Source organism: Neovison vison, chromosome 3 (assembly GCF_020171115.1).
Source record: "Neovison vison isolate M4711 chromosome 3, ASM_NN_V1, whole genome shotgun sequence".
NCBI lineage: Eukaryota > Metazoa > Chordata > Mammalia > Carnivora > Mustelidae > Neogale > Neogale vison.
This window is the reverse complement of record NC_058093.1, coordinates 144,081,105-144,105,420: the sequence shown is the minus strand read 5'-3', so window position 1 is coordinate 144,105,420 and position 24,316 is coordinate 144,081,105. Positions and strand designations below refer to the sequence as shown.

General features: G+C 36.6%; 1 protein-coding gene across 6 annotated transcripts in view; it reads left to right on the top strand.

Annotated features, from left to right (window-relative positions):
* Window positions 1-24,316, top strand: part of C3H18orf54 (chromosome 3 C18orf54 homolog) — a 42,103-nt gene that overhangs the window by 7,931 nt on the left and 9,856 nt on the right. For 4 of the 6 annotated variants that reach the window (XM_044242938.1, XM_044242937.1, XM_044242936.1 and 1 more), the window contains 4 exons: window positions 791-893; window positions 6,699-6,830; window positions 12,346-12,416; window positions 18,762-20,745. In XM_044242938.1, coding sequence (XP_044098873.1) covers window positions 791-893; window positions 6,699-6,830; window positions 12,346-12,416; window positions 18,762-18,834 — 379 coding nt within the window. In that variant the 3' untranslated portion in view covers window positions 18,835-20,745. Of the gene's footprint in view, window positions 1-790; window positions 894-6,698; window positions 6,831-12,345; window positions 12,417-18,761; window positions 20,746-24,316 lie in introns of those variants that run through there. The other 2 variants (XM_044242940.1, XM_044242939.1) reach the window with 1 other exon arrangement.

Below are 24,316 nucleotides of genomic sequence, written 5' to 3'. Positions count from 1 at the left end.
ATAAGACTGAAATTTAGATAAATAAATTATATGTAATCACATAGTGGGATTGGGATTTGAACTCTGGAATTTTAATTTCAAAATTAATATTTTTCCCAAAGTAATTTGTCCTCTTTGTAAATGCTAGTTCTGGAGGGTAAGTCCTATTTCTTTGACATGGAAGAGGATGTACCTGCCATTCCAGTAGAAACTCATATATTTGTGGGGGGTTTTTACTATCATTGGTTAACTAACGTTTATTTAGGAAAGTGTACTGCTTATTTTGAACAAAACAGCTTTTAGAGTATAGCCTATAGTTGAAGGCTTATTTATTTAAAGACTAATGTTTTTTACTTTCTTTATAGTTTTAACTTAAAGTTTTTTTTTTTTTTAAAGATTTTTATTTTATTTATTTGACAGACAGAGATCACAAGTAGGCAGAGAGGCAGGCAGAGAGAGAGAGGAAGGGAAGCAGGCTCCCTGCTGAGCAGAGAGCCCGATACAGGGCTCAATCCCAGGACCCTGAGACCATGACCTGAGCTGAAGGCAGAGGCTTAACCCACTGAGCCACCCAGGCGCCCCTAACTTAAAGCTTTAAAGGAGAAACAAGGAGATAGGAAGGGTTAGATTCTCGTATGAGTTCAGAGAGAAGATGAGGGAATTACCAAGCAAAATCAATATGAATCATATCTGTAATGGTTGTTTCTTGGTGACTATTTCTGTTTAAATGATAACCATTCAGTTATATGTGAATTTTTATAAATTGGGTACTTAATTAAATTACTATCTTATATCCTTAAATCCTTTTTAGCAAATCTCCTGTTCCTGTTAACTCTGATGATAGTCCTCAACAAACTTCAAGGGCAAAGTGTGCTAAAGGGTTCCTTGATGATTTTTTAAATAATGATAATCAGGTGGGTTGAAGTTAAATTTTTTTAACTTATTAAAAGTTTTTTTAACTTATTAAGAGAGGATTTATGACTAATATACAAATTTTAATTTCTAAGGTGTTAAAGAACAAAAAAATGATTCAAATTTCCTTTTTCTTTTTTTTCTTTTTTTTAAGATTTATATATTTATTTGAGAGAGAGAGACAGAGAGGGTATAAGCTGGGGGAGAGGCAGAGGGAGAGGGAGAAGCAGACTCCCTGCTGAGCTGTGAGCCTGATGTAAGACTCCATCCCAGGACTTGGAGATCATGACCTGAGCCAAAGGCAGACGCTTAATCATCTGAGCCACCCAGGCACCCAAATTCCCTCTTTTTTAACACAAATGCATAAAACCATTGCTCCTAGAATTATTGATAATTTTGTTTTAATATTCTAAAGTAGAGGGACCTGGGACTGAACTCTACAGAGAACTTAAATTATCATGTTTTTGGGGGGGGCAATATATAAAGCGTATCGTTATAGAGTAAGTTATATTTTCCCATACCACTGTTAATTATTGAGAGTTCTGTTTCTAAGAAAATATGATAAATCTATCATGATAAAATTTAAAATAGGAAAATTATTTTCCAATTTTGTAAAATCAGCATATGTGCATCTTGTAAGTAACCCTAAAATAACGTATAAATGTGTATATGTGCACATAAGAAATTATATATCATTTGACATAGAAATATAGCCATGGCTGTTAAATATTGAAATCATACTTTTGAGTCTTAAAATATGGAAAATTTGAGAGGTTAAGTCCTCAAAAGTTAGCCGAAAAATGTAATAAAATGAACTCCTTCTGTGGAATTACTAGAGTAAGTAGAGGCTGTCATAATATGTTTGACCCTAGAACTTGTGTAAGATATTATAGCAGATAATGAGTAAGTTAAGCTTAATTATCAAGTATTTATTTGGCAGATATTTGAGTACTAAGCACATTTTTAGGAGCTGTATCCCTAGTAGTGAATAAGAGGAAATCCTTGTCTCTTGGATTTTTTATTCCAATTAGAAAAACTAAACAAAAATATAATATGTGATATATAAGGGAGTACTGTTAAGTGTTGTGAAGAAAAATTAGTTCGGACAGGAAAATGAGGGTATAATTTTAGCTAGGTTTGTCAGGGATGACCTCTAATGAGGTGATACTTGAGCAAAAATCTAAAATGAGTGAATAAGCCAAATACACATGGGGGAAATATCTTTACATGTAGAGGTAATAGTAAGTGCAGAAACCCCAAGGCAGAATTGCATTTGGCATGTTCAAGGAATATTAGAGTCCAATAGGGTAGCTCAATCAGCATGAACAAGGGAAGGGATGGTAAGAGGTAAGGTGGAGAGGTGATCAGGAACCAGATTATGTAGGGTCTTATAAGTGATAAAATAAAGATTTTATGTTTTATTTAGGTGAGATGAGAAGTCACTGGAGGGTTTTGAGTGGAGGAATGAAATGATCAGATCTACATTTTAAAATATAAAATGGCATCTGTATGGAGTACAGAGAAGGAGCTGGTAAAGGAGCAGGGAACCCAGTTAGGAAACTTGTAGTCTTTCTGGATAGGATTGGCTTAGGATGGGTGCATTGAAGGTAGTCAGAAATGGGCAGACTTGGAAGTATTTTGAAGGTAGACCTAGTAGGATGGGGATAGAATTCAAAGAATGAATCCAAGGTGTTTAGTCAAGCAGCTAAAATATTGGGTGGTGGCATTTACTTAAGTAAAGAGCACTGGTAGAGGAACAAATTTGCAATTCTTTTTTAAGTTTGAGATGAATGAGTATTAAATACTAACCAACTAGTCCCTTTTCCCCTGCCACTACACACATAATCTCACTGCCAGGTTGTTTTTATTTCATTTTTAGTAATTTTAGATGTACAGAAAATTCTTGTCACCCTTCTTTCAGCTTCCCTAATGTTATGTCACATGCCACACTATAATGATCACAAACAAGGAATTAAGATAGGTACAATTCTATTAACTAAACTACAGACCTTACTCTGATTTCACTAGTTTTTCTACCAATGTCCTGTTGCAAGGTCTAACATTGTGTTTAGTTGTCATGTCTCTTCAGTCTACTTCAGTCTGTGACAATTCCTCAGTCTGTCCTTGTCTGTCATGACCTTGACAGTTTTGTTTTGTTTTTTAAAGATTTTATTTATTTATTTGACAGAAAGATTACAAGTAGGCAGAGAGGCAGGCAGAGAGAGAGAGGAGGAAGCAGGCTCCCTGCCAAGCAGAGAGAGCCGATCCGGGACTCGATCCCAGGACCCGGAGATCATGACCCGAGCCGAAGGCAGCGGCTTAACCCACTGAGCCACCCAGGAGCCCCCTTGACAGTTTTTAAGAGTACTAACTGGTTGGTTATTTTGTACATAGTTTCTCAATTTGGATTTGTCTGAAGTTTTTTCGTGATTAGAATGAGGTTATTGTTTTGGCAAGAATGCAACAGAAATTATGCTATGCCCTTCTCAGTACATCATACTAGAGGGTTCACGGTACATTGATATCATTGATTTACTGATAATGTGTTTTAGTCAGGCTACTGTAATAAATATGCCATAGACCTGGTGGCTTAAACATTTATTTCTCACAGTTCTGGAGACTGAGAAGTCCAGCATCAAGGTGTCTGGTGAGGTCCTGCTTCCTAGTTTGCAGATGGCCATCTTCTCCATATGCTCTCCCACAAGCAGAGAACAGGGAGGAAGCAAGCTCTCTTGTGTTTCTTCTTATGAGGGCGCTAATCCCATTCATGAGGACTCCATCCTTGTGACCTAATTACCTCACAAAATTCCTTTTTCCAGATACCATCACATTGAGATTAGGCTTCAACATAAGAATTTTAAGGGGACACACATTCAGTCCACAGCAATGTGTTAATGTAATAATATATGAAATTATGTTAATACTAGTGATTTTAACCTTGAACACTTGGTGTTTACTGGCCCTCGTAAAATTATAGTTTCTCCTTATAATTAATAAATATGGGGAGATACTTTGACACTGTGCAAAGAGTCTCAAAACTTCACTCACTAATTTTAGCAACCATTGGTGGATCTTTTTTTTTTTTAAAGATTATATTTATTTATTTGACAGAGAGAGATCACAAGTGGGCAGAGAGGCAGGCAGAGAGAGAGGAGGAAGCAGGCTCCCCGCTGAGCAGAGAGCCCGATGCGGGACTCGATCCCAGGACCCTGAGATCATGACCCGAGCCGAAGGCAGCGGCCTAACCCACTGAGCCACCCAGGCGCCCTGGATCTTCTTTTCTTTTAATTGAAATTCTTGTAGAATGAAGACCTGTTCCTTTTTTCCCCCATATATTATAATTATTCTAAGTTTTTAATACAATATTGTTATTTTGTTGCTCAAATTGTTCCAGTTTTGTCCATAAGGAGTTTCCGAGTTTCTTAAGGTTGGCTCCTGTGTCCTTTGACATGTTCTTATCCCTTTTTTTTGAGCACATCTCTGTGGGGCCATGGTGGTTTTTTTGTTTTTTTGTTTTTTTTTAAATTGGAAAATGGTAATTAGAAACTAAGATCTGGGCACTAGTTGTGCTTATTGCTACTGGGATGTTATTCATTCTAGACTTTCTCAGCAGGCAGATCTGAAACATGTATGTTTACTAATCCAGACATGCATATCTGTATTTCTATATCTGTATATTTTATATGTATGTATAAAATCATGCGTTCGTACTGATACCTCTGACTCCAGTCCAGTTCTACAGGGGTTTTAGCCTTTCCTGTTCCTTATTTGTAATTCTTTCCACTGGTGAGAATCCCATCTATTATCCATAATCCCTTAACTCGTGGGTATAGCTCAGTGGTAGAGCATTTGACTGCATAATCCCTTAACTATTCATGTATTCTTAGCATACACCTACTTTGACAATTGTTAATCCATATACTTGTAAGAAACAATTTACTAACTAGATCACATTATTTATGTATAGTTCTTTTTATCTTAGCCTTACTATATCCAGTCAAAGTATTGCTTTCCAAAGTTACCTTGGTTAATTATTTTCTTCCCAACCCATTTCATTGTGGTCATGTTGTTCAATTGTAGTACTGTTAGGTGGTTCACTTTTATTGGATATATTGAATTTAAACCGCATTGTATTTGGTTTAAATTATTTGGTTATTAGAATATGTGAAACATTACTCTAGTTCTGAGAGAGCTATACAAAAAGCTATCTAAGACATTCACTACCAGGTTTTAATGATGATTCTCAGGACAAATTCTTTTTTTTTTTTTTTTTTAATTTATTTATTTGACAGACAGAGATCACAAGTAGGCAGAGAGGCAGGCAGAGAGCCCGATACGGGCCTCGATCCCAGGACCCTGGGATCATGACCTGAGCCGAAGGCAGAGGCTTTAACCCACTGAGCCACCCAGGTGCCCCTCAGGACAAATTCTATCAGACATAACAACGTTTATTAAATATTCATTGGGCGCCTGGGTGGCTCAGTGGGTTAGGCCGCTGCCTTCGGCTCAGGTCATGATCTCAGGGTCCTGGGATCGAGTCCCGCGTCGGGTTCTCTGCTCAGCGGGGAGCCTGCTTCCTCCTCTCTCTCTCTGCCTGCCTCTCTGCCCACTTGTGGTCTCTCTCTGTCAAATAAATAAATAAAAATCTTTAAAAAAAAATATTCATTAGTGAATAGTACAGTTCTACAATCTGTTTCATTGTATTCTTTTTTGGACTCTGATCACTAGTTTGCATGAAAAACTCACTCCAGAGGCAAGCTTTTGTAACCCTTACGGTTGGCATCAGGCAGCTAGAAATTCTTCTAAGTCAGTGCTAGATGGAGGTAATTTAGAGATGATGCTTCAGGTGGTGTCCACAAGAATCAGAATCAGGACTATAAGACTAATTGGATCCTTTTTTGTTGTTGTTTTTTAAAGATTTATTTTTATTTGAGTAGGAAGGAGATAGAGGTAGGGAAGGTTAGAGGGAGAAGGAAGGATGAGAATCCCAAGCAACATCCCATGACCCAGAGATCATGACCTGAGCCAAAACCAAGAGTGTGATGCTCAACCAACTGAGTGACCAAGGTGCCCCAAGGCTTGTTGGATCTTTAAGCCCCATTTATTTTCCTTTATTTAAAAAATTTTGGTGAAATATGTGTAGCATAATATCGAAGATATATGTAATATGTACTCTGGAAAATATTTGTTTGTTAAGAAGTCTTTAAAAAAGAAGTTTAAAAATATCCCTTATAGATTCTCTTAAAAGAATCCTGACCTGTAGTGCTGTTGCCCTCCTTGGACACAGATAAAATCAGTGATAATTGAGATATGAGTGTTTTTAGGTAGCAAGGAATGTGTGGTCAATGAATAGGTAATAAACTAGCATTCTTTGTGTGAAAACAAAATTGTTTATAGAATGCTGTATTTGAAATTCTAGTCCTCATTCCGCTGATAACCAGCTTCATTTACATACCCCAAAAGCATGTTGACCTTCCTGAGCTCTGAAGAACTTTCATTTCTAAAAATCTATGATTTTAAATGTATGAATGAATGTATTGCAAATGTGAAGGTGTACTGTTTCTTTGAAAAGAGCAGAAACTAGAAAGAATACTGCCAAACTTTAATAATGGTTGTCTGTAAGTAACTCATCTGGGGACGGGGTAAGGGGAGGTGTTGAGTTATAATTTTGATTTTTTCAAAATGCGTTATTGACTTTTATTGTTTGACTTTTTTGGCACTAATTTTATATTGGGGGAAAATAATACAAAAAAAGACTTTTTCCTCCCTGAATTACTTGGTTCATCATTCATCTGTTTTAATCTCAGAGCTGTACCCTTTCTGGAGGGAAACATCATGGTCCTGTTGAAGCCCTGAAACAAATGTTATTTAATCTTCAAGCAGTACAAGAAAGTTTTAATCAGAATAAAACAGCAGAACTGGAAGAGGACATTAAGCAAGTAAGTACAAACTTGATTTATGAATTGAGACCTGTGAATGTAATTGAGATCTATGAAGATACGATTTTGTTCTAGATCTTTTTCAGCTTGACCACTATAGTTTTTTTTTTTTAATTTTTTTTTTTTTAAAGATTTTATTTATTTATTTTACAGAGAGAAATCACAAGTAGATGGAGAGGCAGGGAGAGAGAGAGAGAGGGAAGCAGGCTCCCTGCTGAGCAGAGAGCCTGATGCGGGGCTCGATCCCAGGACCCTGAGATCATGACCTGAGCCGAAGGCAGCGGCTTAACCCACTGAGCCACCCAGGCGCCCCGACCACTATAGTTTTATGTTAATAAACATGCCACAAAACACATGTTGTAGAGTTGTGCTATTATTTTTTTCAGAAATTAACTCACTCAAATTAATACTAATAGATTTCTGTAGTTGTGTGTAACCCTAAAAGGATTGTTCTGTTTAGTTCATGATTGGTTATAAATACAGCATCTTATTTAGATCTAACAATGTTAACAACTGTAGTATGGGAGAATTATAGAAGTTGTTTTTTAACGTTCTACAAAATTATTTGTATAATCCAACTCTTTGTATTTATATTTGGGGAGGCCTAGAAAACCTTTTCAACTTCTACATATCCACATAACTTTTGTTTTCTGAAATTTTGTTTTGTTACCATGAGTTTGGCTCTTCCTATAGTTGATGTAAAATTTTATCATTTAAAACCATTTTTATGTATGGTTTTTGTGTATTTTCTAGGAACTTAGAAATTTTTGTGCTTTGGACTGCTCTTCTGTAGGGATTGAATCTTCTTCACAGTAGTACAGTGTTTACAGAGGGTTTATATTCTCCCAAATCTGATTGTGAATTCTAATTCTACCACTTAACTAGCAAGTGCAGTATTTGTACAAATCACTTAACCTTTTTAGTTTCTGCTTCCTCTTCTGTAAAATGAGGTTGAAAAGATAAATTGAGATAAACTATGTGAAGTACTTATTATATAGTACTTGGCACCTGATTAAAAAATAGCTTGTATATACTTAATAAATATTTTTATTGTCACTGTTTTGTTACTCTTATTCATTAGGGCTTTATGAAATTCAGTTTTAATTACAAATTAATGGATCAGCTCTTGGAAACTGTCACACCCTGAATTGTATGAACTTAATTTTTGTCTATACATTTTAATGATCAATAAATAGAGTGTATTCCATCCTTTTTTAGACATCATTAAGATGTAACCTTGTTCTTACAGTTTTTTTTTTTTTCCAATTTATTTATTTTCAGAAAAACAGTATTCATTATCTTTTCACCACACCCAGTGCTCCATGCAAGCCGTGCCCTCTATAATACCCACCACCTGGTACCCCAACCTCCCACCCCCCCGCCACTTCAAACCCCTCAGATTGTTTTTCAGAGTCCATAGTCTCTCATGGTTCATCTCCCCTTCCAATTTACCCAAAAGCACATACCCTCCCCAATGTCCATAACCCTATCCCCCTTCTCCCAACCCCCCTCCCCCCAGCAACCCACAGTTTGTTTCGTGAGATTAAGAGTCACTTATGGTTTGTCTCCCTCCCTATCCCATCTTGTTTCATGGATTCTTCTCCTACCCACTTAAGCCCCCATGTTGCATCACCACTTCCTCATATCAGGGAGATCATATGATAGTTGTCTTTCTCCGCTTGACTTATTTCACTAAGCATGATATGCTCTAGTTCCATCCATGTTGTCGCAAATGGCAAGATTTCGTTTCTTTTGATGGCTGCATAGTATTCCATTGTGTATATATACCACATCTTCTTAATCCATTCATCTGTTGATGGACATCTAGGTTCTTTCCATAGTTTGGCTATTGTGGACATTGCTGCTATAAACATTCGGGTGCACGTGCCCCTTTGGATCACTACGTTTGTATCTTTAGGGTAAATTCCCAGTAGTGCAATTGCTGGGTCATAGGGCAGTTCTATTTTCAACATTTTGAGGAACCTCCATGCTGTTTTCCAGAGTGGTTGCACCAGCTTGCATTCCCACTAACAGTGTAGGAGGGTTCCCCTTTCTCCGCATCCTCGCCAGCATCTGTCATTTCCTGACTTGTTGATTTTAGCCATTCTGACTGGTGTGAGGTGATAGCTCATTGTGGTTTTGATTTGTATTTCCCTGATGCCGAGTGATATGGAGCACTTTTGCATGTGTCTGTTGGCCATCTGGATGTCTTCTTGGCAGAAACGTCTGTTCATGTCCTCTGCCCATTTCTTGATTGGATTATTTGTTCTTTGGGTGTTGAGTTTGTTAAGTTCTTTATAGATTTTGGACACTAGTCCTTTATCTGATATGTCGTTTGCAAATATCTTCTCCCATTCTGTCAGTTGTCTTTTGGTTTTGTTAACTGTTTCCTTTGCTGTGCAAAAGCTTTTGATTTTGATGAAATCCCAAAAGTTCATTTTTGCCTTTGCTTCCCTTGCCTTTGGCGCTGTTCCTAGGAAGATGTTGCTGCGGCTGAGGTCGAAGAGGTTGCTGCCTGTGTTCTCCTCAAGGATTTTGATGGATTCCTTTCTCACATTGAGGTCCTTAATCCATTTTGAATCTATTTTTGTGTGTGGTGTAAGGAAATGGTCCAATTTCATTTTTCTGCACGTGGCTGTCCAATTTTCCCAACACCATTTATTGAAGAGGCTGTCTTTTTTCCATTGGACATTCTTTCCTGCTTTGTCGAAGATTAGTTGACCATAGAGTTGAGGGTCTATTTCTGGGCTCTCTATTCTGTTCCATTGGTCTATGTGTCTGTTTTTGTGCCAGTACCATGCTGTCTTGATGATGACAGCTTTGTAATAAAGCTTGAAGTCCGGAATTGTGATGCCACCAACTTTGGCTTTGTTTTTCAATATCCCTTTGGCTATTCGAGGTCTTTTCTGGTTCCATATAAATTTTAAAATTATTTGTTCCATTTCTTTGAAAAAGATGGATGGTACTTTGATAGGAATTGCATTAAATGTGTAGATTGCTTTAGGTAGCATAGACATTTTCACAATATTTATTCTTCCAATCCAGGAGCATGGAACATTTTTCCATTTCTTTGTGTCTTCCACAATTTCTTTCATGAGTACTTTATAGTTTTCTGAGTATAGATTCTTTGCCTCTTTGGTTAGGTTTATTCCTAGGTTTGGGGTACAATTGTAAATGGGATTGACTCCTTAATTTCTCTTTCTTCTGTCTTGTTGTTGGTGTAGAGAAATGCAACTGATTTCTGTGCATTGATCTTATATCCTGACACTTTACTGAATTCCTGTATAAGTTCTAGCAGTTTTGGAGTGGAGTCTTTTGGGTTTTCCACATAGAGTATCATATCATCTGCGAAGAGTGATAATTTGACTTCTTCTTTGCTGATTTGGATGCCTTTAATTTCCTTTTGTTGTCTGATTGCTGAGGCTAGGACTTCTAGTACTATGTTGAATAGCAGTGGTGATAATGGACATCCCTGCCGTGTTCCTGACCTTAGTGGAAAAGCTTTCAGTTTTTCTCCATTGAGAATGATATTTGCAGTGGGTTTTTCATAGATGGCTTTGATGATATTGAGGTATGTGCCCTCTATCCCTACACTCTGAAGGGTTTTGATCAGGAAGGGATGCTGTACTTTGTCAAATGCTTTTTCAGCATCTATTGAGAGTATCATATGGTTCTTGTTCTTTCTTTTATTGATGTGTTGTATCACATTGACTGACTTGCGGATGTTGAACCAACCTTGCAGCCCTGGGATAAATCCCACTTGGTCGTGGTGAATAATCCTTTTAATGTACTGTTGAATCCTATTGGCTAGTATTTTGGTGAGAATTTTTGCATCTGTGTTCATCAAGGATATTGGTCTATAGCTCTCTTTTTTGATGGGATCCTTGTCTGGTTTTGGGATCAAGGTGATGCTGGCCTCATAAAATGAGTTTGGGAGTTTTCCTTCCATTTCTATTTTTTGGAATAGTTTCAGGAGAATAGGAATTAGTTCTTCTTTAAATGTTTGGTAGAATTCCCCCGGGAAGCCATCTGGCCCTGGGCTTTTGTTTGTTTGGAGATTTTTAATGACTGTTTCAATCTCCTTACTGGTTATGGGTCTGTTCAGGCTTTCTATTTCTTCCTGGTTCAATTTTGGTAGTTTATATGTTTCTAGGAATGCATCCATTTCTTCCAGATTGTCAAATTTGTTGGCGTAGAGTTGCTCATAGTATGTTCTTATAATAGTTTGTATTTCTTTGGTGTTAGTTGTGATCTCTCCTCTTTCATTCATGATTTTATTTATTTGGGTCCTTTCTCTTTTCTTTTTGATAAGTCTGGCCAAGGGTTTATCAATTTTATTAATTCTTTCAAAGAACCAGCTCCTAGTTTGGTTGATTTGTTCTATTGTTTTTTTGGTTTCTATTTCATTGATTTCTGCTCTGATCTTTATGATTTCTCTTCTCCTGCTGGGCTTAGGGTTTCTTTCTTGTTCTTTCTCCAGCTCCTTTAGGTGTAGGGTTAGGTTGTGTACCTGAGACCTTTCTTGTTTCTTGAGAAAAGCTTGTACCGCTATATATTTTCCTCTCAGGACTGCCTTTGTTGTGTCCCACAGATTTTGAACCGTTGTATTTTCATTGTCATTTGTTTCCATGATTTTTTTATATTACAGTTATAATTTCAAGTCAAGGTTTTATTTTTATTGGACATATATTTAGAAGCATACTTGAAAGATGAATCTTAAATAGTAGTTACTTTTTAGACTCAAGAGCAAATATTTATTTAATTTTATTTAGGGGGGCGCCTGGGTAGCTCAGTCGTTAGGCATCTGCCTTTGGCTCTGGTCATGAGCCCAGGACCCTGGGATGGAGCCCCACATTGGGCTCCCTGCTCGGCAGAAGCCTGCTTTCCCTCTTCCACTCCCCCTGCTTCTGTTCCTCTCTATGTGTCTCTCTGTCAAATAAATAAATAAAATCTTTGAAAAATTTTTTTATTTAGGGGCACCTGGGTGGCTCAATCATTAAGCATCTGCCTTCAGCTCAGGTCATGATCCCAGGGTCCTGGGATTGAGCCCCACATTGGGCTCCCTGCTCAGCGGGAAGCCTGCCTCTCCCTCTCTCACTCCCCTTGCTTGTGTTCCCTCTCTCACTGTCCCTCTCTCTGTAAAATAATTAAAATCTTTAAAAATAAATAAAAGGTTTTATTTATTTATTAGAAAGACCACAAGCAGGGAAGGGGGAGAGTGGGGAGAGGGAGAAGCAAGCTCCCCACTGAGCAGGGAACCCAATGTGGGACTTGATCTCAGGACCCTGGCATCATGACCTGAGCCAGAGGTGAATGCTTAACCAACTGAGCCACCCAGGCACCCCTAGAAAAAAGAGGAAATAGGTAATGCTTCATTGAAAATTACTTGCTAGAATTATTTCCTTGAAATACAGACAATATTTTTTATTGTTCTTTTTATTCACATATTAAATGGTATTTAAGTTTATAGTTACATACTATTTTCAATATCTTGTTATATTTGGTGTTTTTATAGGTTTCGGAAGATAATTTCTCTAAATTACAGTTGAAAGAAAGTATGCTTCCTATTACTAGGTCACTTCAAAAGTAAGTATTCTCTACTACTTTCTGAATATATTATGGATACGTATCGGTTTTATCCATTTCTTTGCAATCAGAAGATAATAGGAGGAATTAAATACCCATAGTCCTTGGGTATAGTGTTCCTATCTAGTAAGAATCAGTGAATAATGATACTAACATTTATTGAACACTTACCAAGTGTCAGTGTCAATGCTTTTGAATGTAATTCATGTGATCTTTACAATGCTATGAGGTTAAGTACTATCATTATTTTCATAATTCAGATCAGGCAATAAAGATCAAGTAATAAAGTAACTGTCCAAGGTCACATAGCTAGTAAGAGGTAGCAGTGGGATTCAGACCAAATAGTCTGAGTCTATAGCATGTGTTCCTAACACTCCTTTTATTAATGATAGTGGTACATTATCCATTTAGGCTAGTGCAGGGTCTCAACTAATTATTTAGGATAAAGACCTCATTGTGCTTTAAAATTTAAACTTAGTGGATGACTTCAGGCTTTCCATGTCTCTTCAAAGCATTTATTTATTTATTTAAACACTTTTTAAAAGGATTTTATTTATTTATTTGAGAGAGAGCGTAGAGAAAACATAAGAGAGCACAAGCAGGGGGCAGGGACAGAGGGAGAGGGAGAGGGAGAAGCAGACTCCCCACTGAGCAGGGAGCCTCCATCCCAATTTCCTGGGGTCATAACCTGAGTCAAAGGCAGCCGCTTAACCTTAACTGCTTTACTGACTGAGCCACCCAGGCGCCCTCTTAAAAGCATTTATATTGAATTTGTGTCACAGACTTAAATGTGTTTTCTGAGTTGAAGTACATAGCCTAGAAGATGTTTTTCTTGGTGAAGATGAACACTGGGCCATAAGTAATTAAATGACCACAAAAATTGGTATTAATTGTAGATACTTTCACTATTAGCTAAAATAAATTTTTTTTTTTAAAGATTTTATTTATTTGTTTGACAGAGGGAGACACAGAGAGAGAACACAAGCAGGGGGAGTGAGAGAGGGAGAAGCAGGTTTCCCACTGAGCAGGGAGCCCGATGTGAGGCTCCACCCCAGGACCCTGGGATCTTGATCTGAGCTGAAGACAGAGGCTTAATGACTGAGCCACACAGGTACCCCAGAATTATTTTTTAAGATTTTATTTATTTATTTGACAGAAAGAGACAGATCACAAGTAGGCAGAGAAAGAGGGGGAAGCAGGCTCCCCACTGGGCAGAGCGCCCAATGTGGAGATTGATCTCAGGACCCTGAGATCAGGACCTGAGCTGAAGGCAGAGGCTTAACCCTCTGAGCCACTCAGGCAACACCCCACCCCCCAGAATTTTTTTTAATAGTAGTAACTTTTGGGGTGCCTGGGTGGCTCAGTGGGTTAAAGTCTCTGCCTTCAGCTCAGGTCATGATCGCAGGATCCTGGGATCCAGCCCCGCGTCGGGCTCTCTGCTCAGCAGGGAACCTGCTTCCACCTCTCTCTCTCTATGCCTGCCTCCCTGCCTACTTGTGATCTTTGTCTGTCAAATAAATAAATAAAATCATTAAAAAAAATAGTAACCTTTTTCTATCTTACACAACCAATAATCTTACCTATATAGAGAATGCCATTTTCAGAGCGTAAGATTCATATTTTGTTTAGCTATTAATTCTGGTGGGTAAGCTGGGGCAATCTTAATTTGGTTTTTACTTACATTTCAAAGGTATTATCTGTAAGACATTTGTACTGTTATGAAGTCAGTTTAAACTTTTAAAAGTTATATTAGTACAAAAAAAAGTTATATTAGTACATGTTTTCATTATTTTTAATCTGTAGATAATTTGAGGACAATTTGAAATTCAAATATTTCTGGTTAGGTTTATAGTCATCTTTCCGTAATTCAAAATAAACAGACTCAGCTTCTTCAGAAGTTGCAGATTGTACCTTGGGTGCTTTAATGACCTCTCCCAAGAAGGAAAGTCTAAATAGGTCTTTCCCCACCCCTCAAATAATAGTTTTTGTTTTTAACAGTTTGGTTGCTAACCAGTTTTAAAATATCTTTCATTAGCTTTAGGAAACTTCAAGCTCTAGTATGGGTTCTGTTTGCTCTGTTGGACACTCAGTTTTCTTATGTTCTTCCATTAGAAATAACTGCTCTCTAGGAAGACTGATTGGACTTGAAGTATAAATGATTGAGTAGCTTAAAATGGTTTGTTTTTTTCCCAGAGGGATTTTGCTTTTAGTAAGAATATAAACTGTAATTGTTTTGTATCCCTATAATTCTTAGCTTTGTCCTATGCAATTACATATTAGGAACTCATATTATTAACTAAAACCTTATTAACTATTATTTATTAAATAAAACTTATTAACTAAAACCTCAATAAGAGAAGCTTGTCATCTTAGCAAATGAAAAACTTGTGGTTTTTGAGTAGGGGCCTTCTCTAGAATCTTATATGTCATGTAAGCCACCAGCTGCTCTACCCAGGTTGGCTGTGAAGAATGAGCAATAGCATATTGCTCGTATGCTATAAAGGATTGTAAAATCATCAATCATCCAAAAATAATTTGTATTGGCTTTGGAATATATTGTTTTATATATAATTTAGAAAAGAATGTGTAACGTTTTATAGTTCTCAGTACTAAAGGCCATGCTCTGAAGACTTAATGATAGCTAGAAAGTTGTCCTGTTTCTCAGTTCTCTTCTCTTGCTCAATTTTCTAATCTTCATTATATGCTAGAAATAGACAGAATTATCTCTCAGATTTGCAAAACATTATCCTAGAGTAAAAATTTCTCTCTTATTCTAATGTACTCTACTAAAACCTAGGGACTGGTCAGCAGTTTGTTCAGTTGTTGCTGGACACTAGGCTGAATATAGGCCAGTAAACAGTACTTAAGAGCAGCCAATATAGCAGTACTAACAGGAAACCACATGTAAGATTTCAGTGAGTAAGTTGAAATATAGTTAAATTACCTTCATACAATCAGTCCATTACTGGATTTCTGTGGGTTGATTTCTGTTTTATTCTAATGCTCATTGATAGATACTTTCTCACTATAAGACATGAGTTTTTTAATTTCAACTTTTAAGATGAATGACTATTCAGTGTTGTATGTAACATGACTCTTAAATTGGTATTTTCCCCCATTAACTTGCTTTTTCACTTTTTTAGAGAAGAAACTCAAGAATAACTTCCTTCTATAATTTTATTCTGCACTTGTCCCTACACATAATAGCAAATCACTTCTGATAGCCTGTTGTCTAAGTAGATTGATTGCCTTATTCTTAGCAAGGCAGATAGAGGTTAAACCAAAGGAACTGCTGACTGATTGTGTAGGGGGACTGAAGGTTTCACATTTCTACGTAGCTTTTTTTTTTTTTTTTCATTCCCATCATACTACACTCTTCCCTTTCCTTCCCATTGTTCTTCTTTCTCCCTAACATTGTTTTTTAAAGACATAAATAATGCATTTAAATAAGATATTTAAAATATAGGTATGTTAAATTTCATTTTGTGAAAACCTATTAGTTTGAGGGCCTTTTACATCACTTGAATAAAAGTATTAAACCATGCTGTGGTTTTTTATTTACCTTTCACATGTTGATCAGCAAACAGAGTAAGGGAATATTGGAAAGCATCAATCTCAGGGTCACTAGGAAGACTTTACTCTTCAATGGATGAACAACAAGGCTTAGAGTTGTCTAATAGTTGGCCAGTTATGTCATAAAAACTTTCGGACTGTAGGGAGAAAGACTTAGAATATATATGCTTTAGCAATGGGGTTAATAATCAATTTTATAACTATTATATATGACTATTGTAATTTTTAAGTAGTGGTAAATATAAAAGGTATTTTGAGATACCTGCAGTGACTATATGTGATAAAAAATACCTCTGATTTCTGTGATGGATGAGGTCACAGATTTTGGTCTATTGCTTACATTCATAATGGAAGGAAATGCTAATTTACAGATAGCATTTAGTGAAAATAAAGATGAGGATTCCCCCCCATCCAATTTCATAAACCCTCTAAATCCAAGGGGTCTGTGGCCCTCAGAGTTGTAAACAGTAAGATAAGACTCTAGCTGCTTACCTCTCCCTCGCTCTTACTTTTCTTTCCTTCCTTTTTTTTATGATTTTATTTTTAAGCAATCTCTACACCCAGTGTGGGGATTGAACTCATGGCCCTGAGATCAAGAGTCTCACACTCCACTGACTGAGCCAACTTGGTGCCCCTTCTTCTTCTTTTTTTTTAAGATTTTATTTATTTATTTGACAGAGATCACAAATAGGCAGAGAGGCAGGCGGGGGGTGGGGAAGCAGGCTCCATGCTGAGCAGAGAGCCCAATGCAGGGCTCCATCCCAGGACCCTGAGATGACCCAAGCTGAAGGCAGAGGCTGTAACCCACTGAGCCACCCAGGCGCTCTGCCTCCTCTTCTTTTGAATCATAGGTTGCTAAATGATATGCCTGAAAAGAAAAAGATAAATCTAAGTCCAAAGCATATTCATGCATTATCTTCTTTCTGATAAATGTATGTCTCTAGGAAGAAAATAATTTTTGATAAAGAGATATTACTATAGGCTGTAGAAATGATAGAGTCTAATTAATTTTACCTCTGACTGCATAGTAACTTTGGGTAATTTGTTGTCATTTAGTTAATGAAGATGAGAATCTCAAAACTTAACTGAAGTTAAGGGTGGTAAAATCCAGATTTTTTAAAAAGATTTTATTTATTTATTTGACAGATAGAGATCACAGGCAGAGAGGCAAGCAGAAAAAGAGGGGGAAGCAGGCTCCCCGCTGAGCAGAGAGCCCGATGCGGAGCTCAATCCCAGGACCCTGAGATCAGGACCTGAACCAAAGGCAGAGGCTTAACCCACTCAGCCACACAGGCGCCCCCAAATCCAGATTCTTGTTACATTTGAGTAAAATTGTCCAAGAAGTAGAGTGCAGGGAAATATATATAATGCAATAATTAGCAGTACTAGTTTCTTCCATCTCCATATCCTGGGTCAAGTGGAAGATGTATTTTATTTAATATACATTTACCAAACCTGTGTTAGAGACCATAAAAATAGGGTTTTGTAATCATCACCTTTTAACTCAATTTAGAAATTACTAACAGTTGTTACATTACGTGTTTTTGTTGGTCTCTTATTTGTCAGAGACCTGAAAAATGGTTAACTGACATTTTCTGGATGGTCTTTAGGGATCTGAATGAATAATAGGGGAGAGGAAAAAAGGAAGAATATTTTTTGAGCAAGACTGGAAAGTTAAGGGCCCCTCTTTTCTTGGTTTTATTTGATAGATTATTAAGTTTTCTCCACTGAGACTTGACCTATAATCTTAGCTTTATTTTATTTTTATTTTTACTTTTTAAGATTTTATTTATTTGACAGAAAGATACAATGAGAGAGGGAACACAAGTAGGGGGAGCTGGAAGGGAGAAGCAGACTACCCACTGAGCAGGGAACCTGATGTGGGGCTCGATCCCAGGACCCTGGGATCATGACATGAGCAGAAGGCAGACGCTTAACAACTGAGCCACACATGCACCACCTTAGCTTTATTTTAGAGGGAAAAAAAACAGGTTGTTGGTATTATACCATGAAATTTTCATTTGTTTCCCCTTATGCTCATTAAAAATGAGTTTTCCTCAACTGTAATTGATCATTCAGTGCTATTTTTTAAATTTTATTTTATTTTTTTATTTTATTTATTTTTTTTTAAGATTTTATTTATTTATTTGACAGACAGATATCACAGGGAGGCAGAGAGAGAGGCAGAGAGAGAGGAGGAAGCAGGTTCCCTGCTGAGCAGAGAGCCTGACGTGGGGCTCGATCCCAGGACCCTGGGATCATGACTTGAGCCAAAGGCAGAGGCTTTAACCCACTGAGCCACCCAGGCGCCCCTATTTTTTAAATTTTAGCTCTCCTGAATATACGTCTTAATGAATGTACTTTCTTTCTTAAATGATATAAACAGTATTCTAAAAGAAAAGGTATAATTTCACAAAGCTGTTGTAAAAATGACATGAACAAAATGTTAAGTGTGATGCAAACCAAACCTATTATTATTAAACTTCTTGGCAAACTTTCAAGAAAAAAAAAAAAACAAAACCTTGAATGTCAAAAACATTATTTTTTAAAGTAAATGTTTATAAAATTTAAATGAATTATTTTAGCCCTCAGTTATTCAGATCTCAAGGTTTTATAAAGAAAAGTTCTCAATGTTTGATACTTATTCTATAAATTCATTTTTCATACTAATTTTGAAGTTAATAAACAATGTAATCACCATTAGTTGCTTTCTGCATTGTCTCTTCAGTCCTTAATATTGGTTTATAATGTGTTTTATACTTTTTAATGAAGGGCTTTGCACCATTTATCTCGTCTGAGAGACCTGGTTGATGATACCAGTGGGAAACAGTCACCGAAAATGTGAAGAGGAAAATAAAACGGTCCAACAAATAAATAGTCATCACAGAGCAAAGATGTATTTTTTTTCCTGTTGCTTAAACTGACAAAGAAATTATAAGCCATGCATTATTCCGTGATTCGTTCAAGTATTATATATTCTTTAAAAAACAAACTTGAAAATGTGCGTAGGTTTTGTGACCTATCCTCACTTTATGCCAAAATACCAGAATGTGAACCGAGAGGACCCACACTGTGTTCTACAGTCTGACTTTGGTCTTCAGGCTAGCAAATGTCCGATATTCAAAGGTGGATGTTGTCTGTTATTGAAACTTATGTGGACTTAATCTTGAGCATCTGCATCATTTTATCTTCTGGCTCTGGGTTATTAGGAAACTCTTCCTGGTTTCTATCCAAAATCTCTTTAAGTAGACTTTTTGATACAAGTAGCATCTACTTTTAAGTTGGCTAAAGGAATATCAAAATTGTTATGGTGTAACTTTTCCATATATGTTACCTTTAATTTTTATAAATATTTTAAGGTATGTGGTATATGCAAATAACAGTTTAATAATGGGATGATACAGTGCTAAAAGGAATGTTTTATGTTGTGAAATCCAAAAGAAAAACTCATTTAACTAATGCTTTGATTTTGATTCTGTGTAAGATAATCTTTTTTCTTTTTTTTTTTGTATGTGTGTAAGATAATCTTAATATCACGTAAGAGTTTACAAAATATTTTTTGGGAGTACATTTGAAAATTTAATATTTTTATATTCTCAGATTTTAGTTTTGGGGTTAGCTCAAACTAGTAAAAATTCTAAGATCAGGGACCAATTGCTTTATGCAGTTTGTTAAGTAAACTTAAAATGAATGTGGAAAATCCAGAAGCAGCTTTGTATTATAAAGCTATTTTGTAAGAGCTAAACATGGTTTAAAGCAATCTATAAAATTTGTGTTTAGCTGGAACTCAACAGAGCTCTATAGTTTCGCATTTTCTTTTTTTTTTTTTTAGTTTCGCATTTTCTAACCAACTAAACTAATAAGCAAGAAAACACCTTTACTAACAAAACTAGGAATTAAATCATAAAGCATATTTTAAAAGCCTGATGAAATGAAAGAATAGAAGTGTCTGTATACAAACAGTACAAATTAACACTGCCCAAATTGTAGCATCTTTGCTAGATACCTTTACTGTCAAGTAGGAATTTCAAAGAGTACATTGTGTTGAATATTTTTTCCCCTGAAGTTTAAAGCACTATATAATACCTTTGCTGTAGAATTTACATGTCAAAAACTATAGAATAAACCTTGTTTTTTTGTTTTTTGTTTTTTTTTTTGACCAGTGAGTCAGAGTTACCACCATGCAATTGTTTTTGCCCAGTTTGAGACTCACGGCCATTAAGTTTGTTTTGTTTACTCTGGAGGTATTTCTGCTACCAACATTCTATTTTCTGATTATTGTCTTCTGCTTCAAAACATACAGTTTGCATGTAATCAAATAAGATGTTACTTTGACAATGAAAGTATGGTGGCTGTTAAAAATGCAGATTTTAAGTAGGTGAACACTAGGTGGGTCTGGGTTGATCATGTTCCAGACTTGGACAAATCCACTGTGACACCAATTCTATAGAAAGCAGAGAAGATGAATACATCATAATAAACTTCTAATTGCATATATGTTGATTAGTATGCTTAAAAAGCATTTGCAAAGGGATTATGCTATAATACTGAACAGCACTGATTTGGTTAGTACTGTCATTTGCGAGAAAATATCTCCAGTGGTAAATAAGATAAGCCTTCTAAATTTTTATATTACACCTAATATTTTAAGAAACTTGATTATAGTTACTAAAGGAGTATTTTTCCTTTTGTGTTAAATATGGAAGCTTAGTCATTTACCTAAAAGGGGGATTTAAAATGATTGATTCCAATTTTTTAAAAAAAGAAATGTATAGGAGAGTCAACTGAAAAAAATCTTAATGATAAATGTTCATGAAATTCTCCAAAGAATTGATTTAATTACATATGAAATATTTTAGTATTCTTTATTTTGAGTTTCCCAGGAGTAAAAGGGTGACAACAGGATTTAGACTGCTGAGCTGAAAATTAAAAGCAGACTATGGAACAATTAAAGGGTTTTAAAATTGCCGTGAGAATATAAATTTTTTATCAACCCCTTTTAGGTATATTTCAAAGTGTTAGGTAGAAAAGGAATTTTTAGTTGAGTATGAAAAAAATTTGACAAACCTAACTCCAAAATTCCTTTGAGATCAAAGGATAAAGGTGTGATGAGTATATAAAGACTCAAAACTCAGTTGTGTATTCTTTATTATCAGTAGGAACTTTACTTTCAGTATTTCTGTGTTAGCATATTTCAGCTTCATAGAGAGTTCTTACAAAATCGAGGAGCACTGTTTTGAGTTTCTTTGGGTTATATGTCTGCCTAGTTTTGTTATTTCTTTATTTTTTTGTTTTAAGATTTTATTTATTCATTTGACAGAGAGAGAAATCACAAGTAGGCAGAGAGAAGGGGGGAAGCAGGCTCCCCAACTGAGCAGAGAGCCCGACATGGGACTCATCCCAGGACCCTCAGATCATGACCTGAGCTGAAGGCAGAGGCTTAACCCACTGAGCCACCCAGGCACCCCTAGTTTTGTTATTTCTTGTTGAAATTTATAAATGTGGGGTGGTTTTTTTGGTGTTATATTTAATGTTTAGGATAACATCTTATTAAATTATATACAGTTCTACCAAAATATTTTTTAAAGATAAATAAATCATGACATGATTCCCCCCCCCATGTTTTGAATGCATGGAATCACTCATGGATTTGAATTTCTGTTTCATCTTTCCTTTTCCAATGTTAACTGTCTCAAAACCCATTTGGTGGATGTATTATGGAGCTGTGTGGAGTTGTACTATGGACAAGTGAACTTGCTTTATTTTGTAGTCTTATTTTTGCATCAATTAAATTATTTTTTGCTTTTCTGTGTCTTCTCCATATTGCTTTTAATTTTGCCACTCAAGACCATCTCAATGGATATTTTAGTCTTCCACATGTTGAAATCAACAAGAGTGGTGCTCTTTCCATGTTTCAGGCTGTTTCTAATTTCTAAAGTATTCTTTTTGGACAAAGTTTTGTTTCTTCATTGTTCACTTTTTGGATGTACTCTAGCTTTCAATATTTTTTTTTTAAGATTTTATTTTTATTTATTTAACAGACAGAGATCACAAGTACTCAGAGAGGCAGGCAGGCTCCCCGCTGAGCAGAGAGCCTGATGTGGGGCTCGATCCCAGGACCCCGAGATCATCACCCGAGCCGAAGGCAGAGGCTTAACCCACTGAGCCACCCAGGCACCCCTCAATATATATATATTTTTTAAAGATTTTATTTATTTATTTGATAGAAAGAGATCACAAGCAGGCAGAGAGAGAGGAGGAAGCAGGCTCCCTGCTGAGCAGAGAGCCTGATGTGGGGCTCGATCCCAGGACCCTGAGATCATGACCTGAGCCGAAGGCAGCGGCTTAACCCACTGAGCCACCCAGGCACCCCTCAATATATATATATTTTTTAAAGATTTTATTTATTTATTTGATAGAAAGAGATCACAAGCAGGCAGAGAGAGAGGAGGAAGCAGGCTCCCTGCTGAGCAGAGAGCCCGATGTGGGGTTCGATCCCAGGACCCTGAGATCATGACCTGAGCTGAAGGCAGCGGCTTAACCCACTGAGCCACCCAGGCGCCCCAATATTTTTGTATTTTAAAGCCTATATTTTGCAGATGATCCAGAGCCCTTCTTAATAGCAAAACTAGATTATATGCTTTATTTTTTTTATTTTTAAAAAATTGAGTTATAACAATTTCATGTGTACAACATAATGATTTGATATATGTGTATTTCACAATGTCTAGTTAATACCCATCCACTTTTTTTTCCTTTTTTTTGGAATTTTAAGTCCAGTATAGTTAACATACAGTGTTATATTAGTTTCTGGTGTACAATATAGTGATCCAACAATTCCATCACTCGGTGCTCATCAGGACAAGTGCACCCCTTAATCCCCATCACCTACTTCACCCATCCCCCCACCCACCTCCCCTCTGGTAACAATTGAGTTTTTTCTCTACAGTTAAGAGTCTGTTTCTTGGTTTCTGTCCCTTTTTTTTTTTCACTTTATTTTTTCTTCTTGCCTCCACTGGCTAATTTTTTAAAAAACTTTGTTGATGTATAATTGACAACATTAAGATACTTGAAATGTGCATTTTGATGATTTTATATACATACACATGAAGAGTTCACCATCTCATATTTATCTTTTTTTTCCCTTTTGGGTGAAATTTTTTAATTGTGGCACCAATATGCAAGATGCAAAAAGTAGAATGGGCACTCTACATTTGATTCTTTAATAGTTTATTACTCCAGCGAGCATTTATTTGGCTCCTGGCACTGTACGAGATGTGTGTGGAGGTGGATGGAGGAGGGTAGGAATGCGACGGGAGAGGTGATGAATAAGAAGGCATAAGTCTATCAGGAGCTCAATGGTAGGAAGATATAAATGGACACAATTATACTATAACCACTAAGTATTGTTTCAGAGAAATGAAGATGGAGAAACTACTGTAAAGGCACAGAAGATGCAGCAGCTAAGTGGCCTGGAAAAGATCAGGAATGATTTCACTCAGGAGGGAAATTGTGTTGATCTAGAAAAATGAACAAGTTTGTCATCAAAGAAATTGGGTGGAAGGGTATTCTAGGCAGAGGGTAACGTGTAAATGTACCTGAGCGGTAAAATAGTCTGATTCAGAATTCACGGACTTGGAAGCATATGTTGTGGAAGAACAGTCGAAGGAACCTGCACGGTATTATCAAGTTTATGATTCCACCATTTATTAGCTCTTCATTGTGAACAAGCAACTTGACTTTGCCCGAGTCTTTTTTGTTTTCTCTTCCATTTGTAACAGCTACTTTGTAGTTTTAAGGATTAAATGGTATGGTTTTAAGGATTAAAATGGTATGGTTTTAAGGATTAAATAGTTATGCCTAGCACATATGACACAGTAAATAGTAGCTGCTTATGTGATGATACCTCTAGCTGGGGAGAGGCACTAGGAATAAGATGTAAGACTGCTACCCTCGTGCCTCCCTATTCTATTCTGCATACCGTTGCAAGGCTTAGTCTTTAAAAACATGTCAGAGATGGACCGCTTCTCAAAATTTCCGGTGGCTTCTCAGTAAGTGTGAAGTTTTCTACGATAACCTAAGAAGTCCTATGTCGTGTACCAGTGCCTCTCCCTTCACTCCCAAAACCAGAACATTTCCTGCCACGGGATTTGCTCTCTGATTAAGGCACACTGGTCTTGCTGTTCTCAAATAACGACAAATATCCTTTTGTCCTCAGGCTGTTGCACCATAGTCTTCATTTGGTTGTCTTTCCTGAAATACCCTCTGATTCCCTCAGATGTCTGATCAAATGTCGTTTTATCAAAAAGGTCTACCCTGACCCCCAC